General features: G+C 31.9%; 1 protein-coding gene across 1 annotated transcript; it reads right to left on the reverse strand.

The window, feature by feature from the left end:
* Positions 1 to 5,632: 5,632 nt before the first annotated feature.
* LOC148620433 (uncharacterized) lies at positions 5,633 to 18,271 on the reverse strand. The gene is made up of 13 exons (XM_088581317.1): positions 18,207 to 18,271; positions 17,388 to 17,518; positions 16,253 to 16,363; positions 14,854 to 14,964; positions 14,271 to 14,375; positions 13,292 to 13,402; positions 12,267 to 12,371; positions 11,319 to 11,438; positions 10,839 to 10,940; positions 9,902 to 10,015; positions 8,369 to 8,479; positions 7,280 to 7,399; positions 5,633 to 6,885 (listed from the first exon to the last, which is right to left on the reverse strand). Exons 2-13 carry the CDS (start codon positions 17,500 to 17,502, stop codon positions 6,704 to 6,706), a joined length of 1,407 nt encoding a protein of 468 aa, XP_088437443.1. The 5' UTR covers positions 17,503 to 17,518; positions 18,207 to 18,271; the 3' UTR covers positions 5,633 to 6,703.
* Between the last annotated feature and the right edge of the window lie 1,421 nt (positions 18,272 to 19,692).

Genomic DNA, 19,692 nt, shown 5'->3' on the forward strand with positions numbered 1-19,692 from the left:
ACGAAAACCTTTCAGAGATACTAGCAATTAATTTTGTTAACTTATGATAGTATTGATTTCTAAGTTTGTGATTTTAAGGTCTAGAAAACTGATTTTTCTTGATTATTTAACTTACGAGATTGCTTTGTTTACGTACCGGTCGTCAGTGAAGTCAAAATTGTGTCAAAAAAAAAGAATATTATATATACTACAATTCCATCATATTAATCTTGTTTAACTTGGGTTCCGATGGAATGCACTGCATATTTAGCTTCCAAAGATAGGTTTATTTCAAATTTTACCTAAATCGCGACCAAATATTTCATTCATTCATTAAATTCATGGGGCTTATAAATATTATAAATTTTGTACAAAATATGTAGATATCAAATCTTTAAAATGCTTCAGGTGACCGATGACATGACGGAAACAAAACGACAGAAGTACTTTTTAACCTAATTCGAAATATCTAATATCTCAACATTATTGAAAATGAGAATCAAGTCTTTTCACTATTCATGTGTGTTTTCATCAATTCTCATTAGTCGTGTAACATTTTTATAGTTTATATTTCCTGTTTAATTTGTCATTGTTTTTTTTATCTGTTTCTTCCTTTTGTATGTAGATCGGCTCTTTGTCACGTTTCGACGTCTTTGACTACGTTAATATCTATGGTGTCCCTGTATTAATGCTTTAACAATTGGAGAACTAATATAATAATATAATATTCAAATTAAATTTCATGTTAATAAAAAGAGTCTTTATGATAAATATGAAAATCAATAAGTCGTTGTGAATAACCATTATTTACTCGTACTAAACGCTTTAATATTTAACTCGATCGTGCGCTGACACTAATCTTCGGCACTCGTGATCATTGTTATTCATTCCATCCATTCTATCTAGTAAATTATCCTTTAGTAGAGAATAGATATGGTGAAATATGTCAACAACAAAACTACCGGGATTGGTTTCCAACGATCTAACCGAAAGCCCTCACACCACAGGGCCCCCAAAACATCATTACACACAGGTACAGCGTTTCTCCTATATACTCAAGTATCTAAAAATAAAAGAAAGGGGAAAATGAACAAATATATATAGATACCAGAAATTCCTGACTAGGGACAGGCGTAAAATATGCGGCGGGGCTGAAATATTTTGGTTTGATCACAACCTTCTCCTTTAAATTCTGGCCTTTGGGGAAAATATTACACAATTAAACACGCCTAAAAACCAGTTCCAAAATGTCTCAGTCCGTTTATAGAATTTAAGTGTTTTATAGACAATAACCTATTGTTTAGATATATCAGTATGCTGTAGACTTGTTTCAAAGAATGAAAAACAGGAAATGAAATTGAAGATGAAAAACCAAAAGAATATATTTAGACAAAAATTCTAATTTTAGTCAATGGTCCTTCCCTTGAAAGACCTGCTGCAATGTAATAGGCAGATGTTGTCACTACTTTTTTTTTAAACTTGATAATGTCCTCGATCATGCACATGCCATTTAATTGTTTTATGTAATACATATTTTTTAAATAATATAATAGCATAATTTTACTAACACAAGTTGAGTAAAAACAGACAATTACAGTGTATTGACTTAGAAAAGATACGAACGATGGTAAGAATCCGAGTAAAACACGATCGCCTTTTTTAATCGTGCCGGATTCCTTTGTCGTTTTATTTCTAATCGGCATACTGCAATTTTTTCTATCAATATTTACCAGGTCTGGAGTCTTACTCTATGATAGCATTGAATACCTGTATACACATATAGGAGGTGACCTGGAATATGACCTACCAACTAATCAAAGAGATACCATGATATACATGTATCATAATTGCATGTTTACTAAAAGTGATCTCACGTGATTTAATGTAAGTTTTAAGTACCTCCCGCTTCACAACCTTCAATATTGACGTAGAATATCAAACGTATTGCATAAAGTAGTATTTCCATTAACCAATTTACCGTAAATATTAATTTAAGTTAATAACACGTATTGTGCATCCGAATAAACGGTTTTCAAGTAATTACTTGAAAGTAAAATACTTACGGCGTGACCAAATTTTCATATGTTCACAATTATAGTATGTTTAATTTCTATACGACGTATTTATTACATTTCTTTTCCACTAATATTCCCAATAATGACAATTCGATAAACTAAACAGGTAGTTCATGCATGGGTGGGAATGTAAGTGAAGCCAAAGTGTTATTTACTGTCAGTGACCATATACCATCAATGAATGTTCTGTCAGTGCTATTTGGTTGCTCAAGTAAAACGATTTAGGTATAAAATCAGATTCGATGAAACAACATTTTTATTCTAATTTTCAATCCAACCTTCAATTAAAAAGAATAATTAATTTAAAAGAGTAAATAACCGAAATATGATTACGAGTGCCGAAGAACGCCTAGAGTTAACGAGTTCCGCGCACGGATTAAATCTTAATGTGTTCAGGGCACGAATGTTTTTGTTAAATAATAATTCATTGCTGTTGTCAATATCAATGTTTAATATTGTGATCGGCGATTTGATGTTTGTGTTGTAACGTTTTGGTGGGATAAATACCTAACTTCTTTCACAATGCGAATAACTTCAGTACTTCATCAAAGAGTAGTCATCGTTGTGTTACATCTAAATGCAAATTACTGCAGCATATTGTTAGAAAAGCAACTTTTGGGACACAGTCTTCTTTAAATGCAAATCATCGCAAAAATCGAGAAAAAGTAATTAAAAATTCAAACTTGCACGCAACCGTCTCATTTATTTAACTATAGACTTTATTCCTGTATTCAAAATCATCACTATGTGTTTTTGATCTGGATTATTTGGATTTGTCGTTATAATGAAAGAAAGTTGAGGGTTTTTGCTGAGCTATTCGTCCTTGAAATATTGATTAGCAGAAAATGAAATAATAAATCTTTGAACAAAAATGATATGAAAATATATTGTTTTTCATTTCAATTAGATGTACCAAGTCAAGACCATTGCAGTGGTTTCCATTTTCCCGGTGTTTACCCTGATATTGTAATTTGTTATACGGACTTCCTTTCCTTTTGACTATTCCTATTGGCTATTGCTTAGATATTATCAGTTCTGTGATTTGATTATTATCCTTCATTTGATATGCTGAAGATAATAATTGTAAACCAAAAGTTCGTTTTTAACTCTCACACGCTTTTAGCCTTTATATTTGTACTTCATGCAAACGATCTAATTTAGAAATAAATACAGTCCAAGCCCATGTATGAATTAGTACGGCACAATTACCTCTATAAATTACATTAAAATTAACATTAGAACTTTTTTCATTCTATTTAAATGATATTCATATCATATTTTAAATATACTGCGGCAGCGATTATGTAAAAAACAGCCATGAGTGCTGAAATTGTATTAAACTTATGCAGGGATGATAGCTGGTTATATAGCCTTAGAGTACTGCAATTCAATGAAGACCGGATCATTAATGTATTTATTTAGAATTTCTCATCTTGTAGGCATATCATATCATAACCTTAACTTATAAAAAATATATTTCTTTCTGAAAAGCTTTGTAATGAAGCATTATCAGTTTCATCAATGAAGTACAGTAAACTAATTCCTTAAAATTAAATATACGTGTGTTCTAGATGTGGTGACTGTGTAAGGGAGAAACAAATGATTTTGCAGAAATAAAGAAGAGGCCCCAAGCAGCCTGAATCGCTTACCCTGTTAAATATTGTTTTTCAATAGCAATAAATTTAAAACATATTGTCTAACAATTTTGAGTCAAGAAGACGTCGGTAGGACGTATCATAAGGAACATTTTAGCAATTAAACGTTTCTTTCTATGTATTATAGGTTTGCAGATATTGGCTGAAAAATATTTAAAAAAAGGCCATCCCGGAGACTTTTGTAGGTCACATAATTCAACAATTGAAAGAATTAGGCTAAATAAAACGGTTTTTGAGATAAAATGTGAAAAAAAGAACTACTGTCTGACCTCTATGTTTTATTTTTGGGTAACTGCAGCAATGTTTTTTGACAGATCAAAAATTTCTTCATCAGTTCTATGCAGGATACTCAAAGGAATATTCATACCATGTTTGGTTCTAATGGGTCAAGAAGTATCGGAGGAGAAGAGTTTTGAAAGAAATAACACTAAAAATAGCAAAACAACTTTGAAAAGGGCAATAACTCCAACATGACTTAAGAGATTACAATGAAAAATTTGACCACAGATAGATCTCATCAAGCTTAACACTTTAACCTAGTCAAAACCATACTTAACCTAACGGTTTTAGAGATATAAGCGAAAAACTGTGTGATCTCTTTGTTCGATTTTTAGTAATGACGGCTATGTGTTTGGACGGATCAAAAATATAAACATTAATTTTGTGCAAGATATCTCAACAAACATTCATACCAAGTTTCCAATTGGTCAAGTAGTGTAGAGGAGAAGATTTTTGAAAGAAATAACATTCAAAATAACAAAAACACAAAAACAAAACGTCCCAATAGCCCCATCATGCTAAATATTGTTATTTATGTCAGAATTTGGCTAAACCTGATGGTTTTGGAGATATATGCGGGAAAATACTTTCTGACCGATAAGTATTATTTTAAGTAATGGCGGCCACGTTTTTGAACGGATCTCAACTTAGCCTTTGTGCAAAGTTTCATATAATTCTGCTCGGTAGTTTCAGAGAAGAAGATTTAAAAAATATATAAATATTAACGGACGACGACGACGGACGCCAAGTGATGGCAATCGCTTACATGGCCTTCAGCCAGGTGAGTTAAAATAGATAAACGACTCATTTTTAAACGTTCGGAACTCATATAGAGATATATCATTCGGATGTTAGTTTTTTGTCAGGATTCTTCTATTACCCATCATCTCATTATGTTACAGATATAGTTTTGTATTTGATACTTAAAGTTATATGCAAACTATAAACACAGACCTGGATTCATTCCACATGTAATTGTCCCGTCATACTTCGTGCTAATAAAAGGACAATATTGCCTTCGTAAAGAGGCATTTATATAATTATTGTTTATCATAATAATGATGTATATGACTCACCAGTAACGCTAATTGCAATAAACATGTGTTCTAGATCAATAGGAGTTGGTCGGAGATGGAGGATTACTTCCTGGAATGCCCAAAGAGACTCACATATGAAATATGTTAGAGAGCAGCTTTAAGATTGCTATGTTTGAACCATTTTACATGTATACGTAACTCTATTTAAGAATTATGTTGTTATTTTTGTCATTTCTGTGAGTGTTTTTGTGTTAGTTTTGTTTATATTTCAATTTGTTTAAAGAGAAAATAGCAATTTGTAAAGCCTATTTAATCTCATAAAACATGAACTTAAAGTTTGAAATAAGACAATTTGATTATCAACTCGGCGAGTTTTTTTTTATACAGAAAAGTCAAGGACATTTATCTAACAACTAGATAATCTGGTCTGTTGTTTGTTGCATCTGTTCCCTTTTTGAATCCAATTCCCTCAGTTGCTTTTAAAGTGAATGCCCTTGGTTTTACACCTCAAGGCCTCATTAATCGAACTTAAACTTGCAAGACATAATTATAATTGCTTTTGTCGACAATGCATGGTAAGAAAAAATTGGATAGAAAAGATATCCACTGAAAGAATATCAATTTAATAGGAAATTACTAAAGAAATCAGTTCACTACAAGAAACATATAAACAAGCAAACGATTGACAGTGAGACACACATAACATAGCACATTATACAGTACATAATTGCACGAATGTGTAACAGACGTGAAGATAAGAGACTGCGTTTACCAAAATATGACTTTTTTTTATTTCTTCAAATAATTTTCAGTTTCAGTGGTTTCATGTTTTGACTTCATTTATTGCTTTTAATTTGAGCAGCCAACATGAAATATTTGAATAAAAGTCGTATCTTTATCGTTGTCATATGAAATACGACAATATTTCTCTGACTTTAGATTGTCATTGTAAATAGCGAGCAATGTAAACTCTACCGTTATGACATGGATCTTAATTTCCTTTTATGGGTCCCCAATACACCAACAAAAATGTCTTGTCCCGAAAGTAATGAAAAGTGACTTAAATTACAATCATTAAATCAAACATTTTCTTGAGCCATGCAAAGAAATTGATAAAAGATCACGTCTCAGTAAAATAAATTAATATGTTCTTATCGTTTTAGGGTCTAATCATGAACCTAACTAACAGCAGAAAATATAGTTTACTTAGATCGTATTATCATAATCGAAGCATAGTTTTTTAAGATAGGAAAGGAATTAATTATCTTCTTAAGATAGACCGTCAGTTTCTGCAATAAAGCTTTGACGTGCATTTGTTAACTCCAAAGATTTCCCCTTCATTGAGAACTGATATTTTTCCGGAAGGGTACGAATAGTGAGGCTTGAGAAAGGATATTGTTGGAGCTGCTCGTGAGAGTAAGAGTATTACATCGAATTCATACATACCAGAATTTGTGTTCGTAATATTAGAATTCAATCATAATTTATAGCAGTACTGGTTATCTGCCTGATCAATTTGGTGAGTTAGTATATACATTACTATACAATGCATCGTAAATCAACTTTCGGAAGAATTTAAAAAAGTCATATAGAAGATTTACAAAGCTTGTAAGAATTCAGAATTGACAAAAATACAACTAAATCTACAGAAAATTGTTTTACTGACATTGTTGATATTCTAATAGTCATCTTCCAGTTCGGTATCGAGTTTTTCAAGTTCCCTGATTTTCTGAATTATTTTTGCTCTTCTTTCTTTCTGTTTTTCCTCGTTAATTTGGTTTTTGTTGTTTGATTTCTCTTTTAAGATCCTGAATTCTTTTCGTTTCAGCTCTTGATTGTTGAGTTTTCTCTTGGTAAGAGCTGAACATTGAAAAAATGATAGAGTTTACATGTTTTCAAATGACAAATAAATAGTAGTCAGACATTAGTGCTAAAACAGTTTATGGCTCAATTTTGATATATACAAATTATCACAACTTGTGTACATGTTCATTTAAGTACAATGTTTTTTTTAGTAAGAAGTGTAAATCTTTAGATTTACCCAAACCAAACCCTTTCATTTTAGTAAAACAAATTTTCTCCCATTCTGAGACGGTGATTAAAGTTGCACACGACAGTTTAACCACTGGCTACCGGGAGATGATTAAATTTCTACATTTTTCCGCTATTTTACATTTTATTTACAAAACGAAAAACCTTAACTTTTACACACACAAACACGTAGGCACATACAAACTGAGACATGATAACTTACATTCTCCACAACTAATCTCGTCACTTCCATCACGACAATCTTTGTTCTGTCCACCATCACATACAAAATATCCGCCTAGACATTCACCACTTCCACATTTGAAATGATAGTCCGGACAACCTGTTGAATAGAAACAAAACACATATTTTGATAATTTGACAAAAAATGTTGATTGTTTGGCAGGTGTAAACTATTTGTATCAAATGATTTGGTTTATTGTCACTCATGTGACATTACAGTAAAACATGTCGTCTCTTATCTTGCTGTTGCAAATATTACAAATGAGCGGATCAATACTCATGTAGGTTCACTGACAAAACAATGTCATTAAAGTAAAACGGTGGAGTGACGTTAGAATATCCTCCTCTGTTTTTTTGTGACATAATTTTAATGCTATTCTAGGAAATATAACATTTTTATTATACTTAACAAATTACGGTATTTTTTCATTTTATCTTTTCATTGTGTCTTTTTTATCATCCAAAACATAAACAAAACATTGAAATAGGATGAAAATTGTGAGTCATCAAAATTTAATCCGTCAAACATGAACACAGGAAACAATGAAGATAAATTAAAAATAATAAATCTTAATTACATGAAATAAAGAAGATAAAAACCAGTACACGAACACTTTCTGGAATATAAAGGCTCTAATGAGCTTGAATCGATTGATTGATTGATTGATTGATGTTGGTTTAACGTCCTACGGTAGATATTTTGGTCATCAATCACCGATCAGTTTCGAATCAGTCACTGATCCTTTAAACCGACCCATTAAACCGGTGCTCGCATTACTTGACCCCAGAGCGGAATTTACATTTTACAGATTACGTTGTGTTATTTCTCAATTTATACATATTAACATAATGCAGTAGATTTAAACATCAATTTATACTTTATTTTACATTATGAAAGTTGTTAACGACGAACGAATACAGACGCCATGTGCTGTCAACAGCCCCTATGGCCCGTCGGACAAGTTAAGTTAAAAAAACAAGAGTTTGTGACACCAAGTGCTAGGGAATGGTTAGTATGTCCTGCTCTAGAAGCGCCATCCGGTATCAGCCCATTAATTGCGTGACTTACCACATCCAAATTCATCTGAACCATAACTGCAATCAATTTTTGAATCACAAACTTGACTGTAATCAATACACTTGCCATACATACACTTGTACCTCCCTTTACACACATATGCTACAAAACACATTAAATATAAAATACAACTCTGTCTAAGAATCAAGCAAAATGTGTGCATAGTTTGGGATATGAAATAAACATGATAATAAATGAGATGTTTTTGCATTATCCAAGTATTTATACCTCATTACTTCAAGGAATGTCCATCAAAGTATTTGTAAAGTTTGCCTTTTTAAGATATTGATAGGTCAAACGTAGTTGAAATATTGTATGAAAAAATTGCTGGAAAATTGTCCCACTCTTTTTTCCTTATAAAAGCAGTCATATCTCCGTCACAGATGCTTCAGGACAGATTTGAATTACTTTTCAATTGTTTTCTAGATTTATCGAATATATTTGATGCAAAACAGAATAAATTGGAAAAAAATTATGTACCACCAATTGCCTGACAGAAAGGTACTGAAAACTAATACATTCAATAACGGTTGGATAGAATAACAAGAGTTTTCAAGTTGAACAATGAATTATATGAGGGGCCGACAGGGCCAATTGTGATGTTTTGTCGTATGTACATGTATGTTCATCAGTGAATCACTGTTCTTTTTTTTTCCGATGTAATTTGTCGATTAAAAATGTTGATATTATTTTAGTATGACGACATCATTCAACGATAGAAAAACAGTTATAATGAAAAAGGATGAAGTTGCCGTAAATGATAACGATTATCCATATAATATATTCCGATATAGGGTAAAAAAAAACCTCAATCATAAATCAGATAAATTAATGATGATTTGACGTGGTAAATTTGATTTGATTTTAATCAAACTGTGGTTTTTATAGTATTCATTTTATTATTTTTTCTAAGGATTAGGTAAAAAGACGAGCAAATAAATAACCCAAAATTTATAGAACGCTAACATGGTATATTTCCCGCTTCGACACGAGAATATTTGGTTTGAAAGATTGAACATGATTAAGAGTTATTTAAGTTATCTTGAAGAAATCACTAAGTTTTTATTGTATGTATTGAAAAGTTGCAGGGATAAAACAGACAAATGAAACATTAATTCAACATTACAAAAAAATGAATTTATGTTATCATTATTCCTAAAATGCCATGGGAATTAGGCAGATATTCAAGAAAAAAAGGATTTAGTTTGCACTAAGTCATACCATACATTCAACCAATGTTCGATTTAATTGTAGTTCACAATTGTCCTCGGCAGTCCTTTTTGTTTCTGACTTGTTTTTAATGGGACGTTTGAGTATTGTTTCTTTTACTTTTCAGTGAGCGTAAGCCCTTCCCTGTCTTTGTTCGTTATTTGTTTTTTTGACATGCCTATGACTAGAAATTCGAGATTTTTACTTCCAGAGAGATATTCACCCCTTATCAAACTATATTAAACATATTTGGTAACCATCACGTGATTTAGGGGCATTCGACATTTAGACATCGACTTATTTGATCAAACCTACAGTAGCAGTTATCTTCATCAGATGTTTCATTGCCACAATCATTGACACCGTTACATATCTTGTCTTCAGAGATACAGGAACCATCGGGGCATTTAAACTGATCAGCACTACAACCTTTTAAAAAATAAAGATAAGTTTTGTTTGATGTGTTCAAAAATGTCAATTACTTCAACACACTAAGAAGTTCAAAGAATATCATGTTTGCTGGAGAAATTTAATTCAAAAACGTATTTTGTGGTAGATATGGTTTTGATATTAATTAAATGAAACACATTTATTGAATATTACGCAAGATATATCTTCAACGGCTGTCATTTTTTGTAGAAATAATAAAGAAGTGATTGTTCTTGTTAGTTTAAACAAAGTAGGCACGAATTACAATATCCTTAAGTGCAGCTTTGCCTTCAAACAAGGCAGAACTTATGATAAGTGACTCATAAATTTCTTAATCCCAAGTAGTTGCCAAGTAGAAACATTTAAAACTACTTAAGGAGGTAGACCTAAGGTAAGGGATACAACTCTTACAAATCTTTGGAACATTTGTATTCACCTTTTACATCAATCCCGAGTAAGCAACAAAGTAACTTGGACTGATTTCATTCTGTTTCAAATGAAAGTTTGAAAGACGTTGGTGGAATTGAATGCCATGCAAACATATCACTGATTTCATGAGTTATGTCCCTTACCATAGTTCTACCTCCTTAAATTTAGTTCTACCACAGAAAAGTACGGAACATTTTCCAGCTTGAATTTTTACACCTACACGAATAAAACGATAAACAGAAGATCCAAGGAAATGAACTCATGAAGAGTTGTTGTAAGGAAGTTACAAATGTATTTGTACAGTTTCGTTGATTATCTTGTGATCTGATGAATCCCACCCCTTGCCTGATCTTTAGACAGAACCATAAATAAAAAAAGAATAAAACACATATACCACCACATCCAAGTTCATCTTCAGCATTTGGACATTGGATGACATGATTGCAAACGTCGCTGCCAGGAATATCAACGGCATTATTACACTTAAAACGAAGTTCTGAAAATGGACGAAATTATTAATGCCTTAACGAGTAAAAGTAAATTCACAGTCATTTGGTAATATTCAATTATCATACATGTATGTGAAAAACAAATAATATGAATTAAACAAACTAAAGAAAGTCACTGCAGCAAACATATGAAGTTAGATATTTTAATTATAATTCTCATTTTAAGGTGATACAATTTAATAAGTACCTAATATAATGGGAATGGATATTGTGTACATAACCCCGTTGGGGTGAAAAGTTACAGATCAAGCTAAACTTGTTATCCTTTGCAAAGGACATAACTGTTGTCCAATGCATTCAAAGAGAGATTACTTCATTTACAACCTGGAATATCAAATGGTAATAAGACTTTAGAAACATCTTACTTTCACAGCTGTCAAAGTTTTCGTCAGATCCATCATTACAGTCATTATGTTGATTGCAAAGTTTATCTTTTGAAATACATGTTTTCCCATCTTTACACCTGAACTCATCATCAGTGCAGCCTTGAAACAAAATAAAATGATGGACATGATTATAGTTTCATCCTTTTTATCCTCTCTGAACGTTGTGGTATATATTGATCATGGCGTCCGTTTGCTACTTAAGTTATAGTTTACTCCGCATCTTCTCATCACAGCCTCTTGATATTTTGACAGAAACTTTATATAGGCATACCATAACGGCAGATTTTATTTTATATTCGAGCGTCATTAACTTAAATTTTGTTTGACGACTTTCTTTATATTTTGACCATATACATATATCCTTTTTCTTGCGAAATCGATTTTTGTTTAAAATGATCATGAATACATGCATATATATCAGTACTTTGAGAAAAAGGTATCAAACGCATTTTGCAGTATGATTACAAATTGTCTGGTTGAAGTGACTGGAGTGAATAAACCGACTGAATGCGGGAACGATAGATGTACTGTCTTTAAAATGCCATTATTATGAAATAATTCAACTAGCAATACCTATCATTCTAAACTGATAAATAAACCAATCAATTTGTTGCACAATTGGGAAATTATCAATGTTGTCAGTTATTTACGTAACGTTCACTAAGACCCCTTAATGGGGTAGACCAAGGGTTAGGGTCATAACTCTTGAAATCAGTGATATGTTTGTATCATATTTGATTTCACCAAAGTCTTTCATGATATCATTTGAAACAGGATGAAATCAATCTAAGTTAATTTTGTGCTTTCATAATATTGAAATAAAATGCTGAATACAAACGTTCCAAAGATATGCAAGGCTTGTGTCTCTTATCCTAAGTCTACCTCCGATAATAATAGTAAATGACCAAATCAATCAGATGCACATACTTCCACATCCAGCTTCGTCCTCACCAAACGGACAGTTTACTATGGAATCACAGACTTTAAAGCGTGGAACTTTTGAGCCGTCGCTGCATTTGAAGACCTTATACACTAAAAAAATAAAAAAAAGTTTTTGCGATACCAGTGTTATTTAAATATTTTTAAAATGAAAAATGAGCTTATTCTTAATTAACATTTTTCAATATAATATATATAATATAAATAATCTGACACTACCTGATGTTTTGTATTAACAATACGGGTTTGGGGTAAACAATTCTACAATACTATTGGTTATGGAGAAAGGGTCTGGGGGGAGTGTGTAATGGTGATGTGGAATGCAGCATGGGGTGATTTGAATGGGGATTGGGAATATGGCATGAGAGATGGGACGATTTGAATTGGGCATAGAGAATGGAATTTTGAATAAGGAAATCAGTTTTTAAAATACTTTATACATTTAAAAAAAGTTTAATTGTCACAAAACATTTTAAAATATATTTTAATATGTCGAAGATCAATGCAATGGGAGTTCTATGAGGATGGGAATTTTTCCGTGGCAAGTGGAAAATACTTTATAGGAAATGGGGATAGGGGCAATGGTAACTTGAGGTGGTTCATTGTGTGATTGGGAGGTTATTCTTTTCAAGAGTGTAATAACAAATATGTTATCCCGTCTTAGAGAACAAAACTTTATACTAAACAGTTCCTGTTCTTTACTCAAATTAACATAGCTTTTAAAAAAAAATATATTTTGTTGTGTGGGTTGTATCTAAAATAAATGAAAAATTGAACCGTATTAAGCTGTATGAGGTACATCCTCCATTAAAGCCATATTAAGTTTGAAATTATTTGAATCTCATAGACTGTCGGTCAATTGAAGTTAATGACGTTTACTCCAAACGTTAATCTTTACAAAATAACTTATATTGGAAAAAAAGAATCTACCAATCAAAATGCTTTTAACAAATCTACTTGGAATATATGTAATTGCTTGAATATATGATTTGTACATCATGTAGGAAACCTACTGTAACATTGATCTTCGTCTTCGCCATTGTTGCAGTCATCCTTGCCATCGCAGATGTTAACTTCTGGAATGCAGGTTTTGTTAGAACACCGAAACTCATCGTCGTTACAAGCTGAAGAAAAGATGAGTTTATGCACCTGCTTTATAGAAAATATTTTTTACACAAATCGTTATACAGTTCATCATTTCGTCGTGGTAGTTGGGTTCAATGTATTATTGATGCTTTGTTTATATTCCGAAATGCAGTGGAATTCAAATTTTTAATGAATGGAAGAAATGGATATTTAAGTAGTAGTGTTTATCAGAATCGTGTAAATTCTGTAATATGTGATACATAAAAAAAAAGGCTACACATTTTTTTACTTTTGATAATAAGTTGATTGATGGGTTTATGTTTTGAAATGTGGAATTATTCATTCAAATCTGCCTGCTCTATGGAGATAGTCCACATTGAAAATCCAACAGTTTCTATTGCATTTTAGTGTCATTTACAGAGTTATCTCCCTTAATTGTAAATTCTACAGTATATTCTATAGAATGTATCGGTAACGTCTTTCATCTATTCTATTGTTCTATGGGTAAAAAATGTTTCTTAGGGCAAGAGTTTTGACGTTTTAGATAATATAAATTTAAAAAATGAAGAGTCATACATGTACATATGATATCTCCAAACTTTCAGGGAGACTGTTAGAAGATCCGGCTTAAGAACACTTATTTTTGTGTCATAGAGCAGTTCTAGATTCGTCACTTTTTGCAGGTGCACCTTAGCTTTAAAACTGTATTCAAACAGATGACCCAACAGAAAGTGTCATGAAAGTAACCACTACCAAATATTTCTTGTTGGTTCTGCCAGAAAAGCTGGTTCAATAACTGTCCTGGAAATTTCTACGTCTATCATAGAACTGTTTCTCTAACAGTTTTGTTTTTGAATAGTTATAACGCATTCCATTTTTACCACTCAATACAATAATTAAACTTACGTGTACAACCGAATTCGTCACCACCATCTGAACAATGCATGTATGCATCGCAAAGGGCATTACGGGAAATAGAAGAACCGTCACTGCAGTTTACAGGCTTATAATCTAAAAAAGGGTTAAGCAATAAAGAGAATTGAATTTATCCTACATTATACTTTTGTTTAGTTTTTTTTTTAAATTGGTTTAAATTAAATTATACAGACAGCTTGTTGAATTTTTAAAAAGAAACTTGTTGATTTCGGTGCCAAGAGATAAAACTGATCCACATGTACAACAAAAAAGTAGCATTGAAAAGTGATAACTTCATTCAACTTAACTTTTTAGCTCTGGGAAAATGGAATCTGTAGCGGCCTACTTTCTATTTTTTATGCTTTAACCTAACAACACGTCACTAATCAACACAACATCGATGTTTTTTTTTTATTTGTTCACCAACAAATTACAAAGTTAAGAAATCCAGCACGAACATATAGTTCAAAAGCATTTTCATTCATTTTTTGATATTCTAAATAAGATATGTGATATACAGAAAAGATTGGATTGAATTGGTAGTAAAGCTTATACAAGCTAAAAAAAGTATTACTTGAACATCCTCGTTCGTCGGAATCGTCACTACAATCTCCTGTACCATCGCATATTTTTTCAGAAGGTATACAGCTTTCGTTTGAACACATAAATTCGTCTTTTGCACAACCTGTAAGAGTAAAGATTTGTTGATAAAAACAAACATGAATATGGAGAGATGTATTGCAAATCTTTTCAAGGCTTTATGTACTTCGACGAAGTCATGGTGTCAAAGGAAAAGAGGAATCATATAAAAATTTTGGTACAGTATTTGTATGGGAAATCTTTCTATTCTAAGGTATATAGGGGATGGGGAACTGGGATTGGGGGATTGGAATTGGGGTGGTGTATGGGGGAAATTATTTCTAATACTTACTTGATATCAAAATTTGCTTTAGATTTAGTTAAAAATAAAACCTTATATGTTGAAGAATTTGAATATATATAAAATTCAATTTTATAATGTAAACATTCGATAAGAAATATGCAATGAGGATTCTATGGGGGATGGGAATTTTTTAATAGGACAAAGGGGAATAAGAGTATGGTATATTGAATATATGGGAATTTTATACCATTCAAGTGCAGTATAATGTATACGTTTTACAATGAGTAACATCTCTTCAGCTGCTTAAGAACGAAAACGATGGAAGTTCTTAATCCAAAATTAAACTGTATACAATAAAAACACAAAACCAAAAAGTCTCGAAATTGGAAGCCTACTTCACCATTGAGTAATTCTATTCCAGTTGTTAGTACAGTCATTAACTTTTGTTATTTTTTATGTATCATTTTGATAATTTTGTGTGTGTCTGTTTTCCATGTCTGGTCTTTGTCCCTTGATTACATTCTTTTGACTTCCGCTAGCATCGTGGTTCTCTGGATTACTCTACTATATGTAATACAGGTAATGAGCCGTATTTTAGGTTTTTTGACTGTTATGATACTTAACATTTTGTAAACAATCTATGATTTAAATTGGGTCAGATTAGTATTATTATGACTACTAGGCCGATTAAAACTTTTCGGGACATTTGTTTCACCAACAGTTCCATCAATGCAGTGGTTGCTAAAACAAATACAATATATATAAGTATCTCAGAAAATGTATACTGTACATATGTTTCAAGTAGTTACATCTCATCAGAAGCATAAGAACCAAATACAAAGGAAGTTATAAATCCAGTAATTTTTTTGTCAATGTATAACGGTATTGAGTGGAGTTATGATGTACATTGATGAAAAATAACTTACTTGCAAAACTTTTATGGTTTCTACATTGTCCCTGGATTACATTCTTTTGATTACCGCTATGACCTTGGTTCCCTTGATTACTCTTTCGTTAAAAATAGAATGATAAGACTGTGATTCATTTCAAGTATATGTAGTCGTGGAAAACATTATATACATTATCTTACTTCCACACCCAAGATCATCCTCTCCTTTCGAACAGTCTACCCAGGAATCACAGAAATAACTGCTTTGTATGCACCTTCCATCATCACATGGCTTTTCTGTACCATAACAGCCTGTTGTGTAGATTTGCAGAACAAAAGAATATTGTTAAAGCGCGAGGCTTTTCAATCCGTATTGTCAACTTTTCTTCAGCACCTGTGTATGCAGTTTTAATGTAATAACTCATATGTCAGAGCTTGCCATTACTACACCAAATGTTTGTACCCGCTAGACTTCTTACAATTAGGCTTCTGAATCACGGTAATGTTGCTACAAGATTAAAGTTCTCACTAAAGAAGTTTTGTGCTCGTCATCATGAACTCGTGGATTGTTACGGTATATCCATCTGCACCATGCAAACCGATTTGTTTAACCTGTCAGTTTTCCTTTCCTCTCTACCCCGGACTTGACTTATTATGACCAACTCGGCGGATGTTTCTAGAAAAGCAGAGGACGCTTACCCTACCGGTGCTCCTGGTCCATGCTCCCAAATTTCAATGGAGTCCAAGTTGCGTTGGTAAATTTTTTGTTTTGCTTTTTGTACACATTATTTTAGTTATTTCATGTTCTTTGATGTGTGTATGTTTTTCTGTTTGTCCCTGGATTACATTATTTTAATTTCATCTAGATTCTCAGTTCCCATCATTACTCTTAACGACTAAATGCACTGTGGGTTATTAACGTTTTGTTTAAATTTTTAAGACGATGTCATCCAAAAACCAACAGAGGGTTGCAAATGACAAATTTTGTTTTCCAAACATATATTAATCCATCTTATATCAAAAATGCATTCCTTCTTAAAGTAGAATGTCTATTATTGATGAACTGCAACGGTAAAAGAGAAAAAAATACATAGAAAGCATTTAGATTATTTGAAAAAGGTAAATAACTATTTCTTTGCAAAATTTGGAATTTATAGTAATTAAAGTGTTTTTAATAACTACTTTAATATTTGAATATAATGCTTGAGGATACCTAACATATATTCACGAAATTGATAACAAATACTTGTTTTAATCATTTTACTAAAATTAAGTTATTACGTAATTCGCCTCACTTCAACTTTTTTTTTATTCAATAAACAGTTTTATTACTTACCACTTCTTCTCCTATAAGCAAAAACCTTATTTACTTTATGCCTTTTTGCAGAACAACTAAAAGATATAGTTGACCATATGATCGTTGATATGAGTAACATAAACAACTTTGCCATTGTGTTAAAATATGTGCTGAAAAAAAAACAGAATAGAAATAGAAAACATATTTAATATTGTTTTCTATGAAAAAATCCATTTTTTCAATGTAATGAAAACGGCAAACGCCAGGTATTGTTATATGGAAAAAACGTCAGGCAACGGATAGGTCCTTAAGTTCAACTAAAGCTAGGCGCTGCAGTCAGTCCTCTTAGAGAATATTAGAATCTTGAAATGTCTTGACAAAAAACGATAAATGGATTTTCGTAAATTTATCCGATTGTCAGACAGCGATTGATTTGAAAAGCTATCTGATGTGGTTACAAAACCTAAAATAAAAGATAACGAACTTCGTGTACTGTGGACAGCTTATGTAATCATATGAAATTAAGATCATATAGGTATTTTTATTTTTTTATGCAGATCTGATATTCTTGTGCTGTTTCTATCATGTGATGAAAAGATACACGCAGTACCATATTCTTATTGAGATATTGGGACTACCGTGGACCTGAGACACATTCTTATAAAGAGATTTCTTTTAATGGGAAAAATGATCATAAAAATCATCATCGAAAAGACCAACCAAACAAAAAAGGCTGAGACAACACTATACTAAGTGTGACTTACGTTGTGCTTAATATTTGCAAGAAATTTGCGAAATCCAGGGAAAATTGAACATGAAATATGTTTTGTTTCTCTTTTAAAATAAATGAAATCTTACCTTAAATTAAACTAGTTGATATCTCCCGGAGAACCCTGAGATACTTCATTATATATCACTAACGGGTTCCAGACGGGTGATTTTATATTATAGCCAAACGTTAAGAGTAACATCAGCTATTTATGAAACGTAGAAAGACAAGTTACTGCAGATCAGTCACGACGTAATTAAATTTGAAAATTTAAAGTGCTGTTAAAACATTCTAATTTGTCACGGTTTTACCCCAAATATTAAAATAGAAACGAACACTGTACATGAGAAATTCCAAAACAAAATAAAACAAAAACTAGTGGATCATTTCGGTGTATCCATCTGCACCTTAAAACTGATTTGTTCAACGTGTCATATATTTCCTTTCCCCTTTCGTCTACCCCGGACTTGTATTTTATGAGCAACTCCACGGGTTTTTCAAGAAAAGCAAAGGAAGCTTACCCTACCTGTGCACCTAATCCATGCTCCCAGTTTTTTAGTGGAGTGCGAGTTGCTCATTTACTTTTTTTGTATGTATTATTTTATTACTGTATGTTCTTTGGCGTGTTTCTGTATTAGATTCTTTAAATTCATGCTAGAATCTTGGTTTCCTTGGTTACTCTATCTGACGTCTGGCAAAAGTTATTTGAATATTTGAATACAAATACTTTTATAATTATAGCAACTCAAAGCTTTAAACGTGGATGAAAGAAATCTAGAAAATTACACATGGTTACTGAGAGTAAGAATACAAACTGTTGACTTCATTGATAATCGGTTCAAAATTCCTTTAACATGGATATTCTAACTATATAGGGATGAACGCAATAATTCTGGTTCCAACCATTGGCCTTACAAAACAAATCAAGAGGTAAAACAATACTTAAAGACAATACTTGTTTTTCATCGTTCTGATATTTAGGATTTTATTACTTTCGTTGTTTGGGCATTTTAGAGCTTACATGGTGTGTTTACATGTGCTGAAGACCTATTTGTGATCTCCTTTCTATAGCATAATATTTCAAAAGTGCGTATAAGCTTAAAAGGAATCAAAGATCAAGATATAGTTTTGAAAGTTATCTGTAAAAGAAGATCAGTCTGAACATGTTCTGCTTGTCTTACTTCCAATGTTTGTAGTTTTTGTTTTTTGTTCTTTTTTTTGTTTGTTTGGTTTTTTTTAAATGAATATTGTTTCATTATATTTATGACCTGCGGAACATCTTTAGGAAGAAAGTAAGCCGTTCCTTTTTGTACGGCTCGATAATGTATATTTTTAAAGCAAACGGATAATAACAAAATTATCGCCGATAAAATGTAGGCAATATTCCAAAGGTAAATCGGTTAAACAAATGGCAATATTGAGGGAAAAACCCGGAAACTTGAAAACCATCAGAATGGTCCTGACTTGGTACAGGTATTTAAAATTAAAATGCTGGTTAAACCAGGTTTTAAAGCGCGCCAAACCTTGCGCTTCTAATACTGTTAATTATTTCCAGTATAATTCAATACAAATGAG

The sequence above is a fragment of the Perna viridis genome, chromosome 4 (assembly GCF_037379345.1).
Source record: "Perna viridis isolate PV_CMFRI_1.1 ecotype Kerala chromosome 4, ASM3737934v1, whole genome shotgun sequence".
NCBI lineage: Eukaryota > Metazoa > Mollusca > Bivalvia > Mytilida > Mytilidae > Perna > Perna viridis.

Bases quoted from the DNA above. Each gene is read 5' to 3' on its own strand.
- LOC148620433 (XM_088581317.1), bottom strand. From the start codon at position 17,502: ATGGCAAAGTTGTTTATGTTACTCATATCAACGATCATATGGTCAACT. The intron at 14,376-14,853 runs GTAATACTTTTT...ACCCTTTTTTAG, and splicing joins CGACGAACGAGGATGTTCAA to ATTATAAGCCTGTAAACTGC. The intron at 13,403-14,270 runs GTAAGTTTAATT...TCTTTTCTTCAG, and splicing joins TGACGAATTCGGTTGTACAC to CTTGTAACGACGATGAGTTT.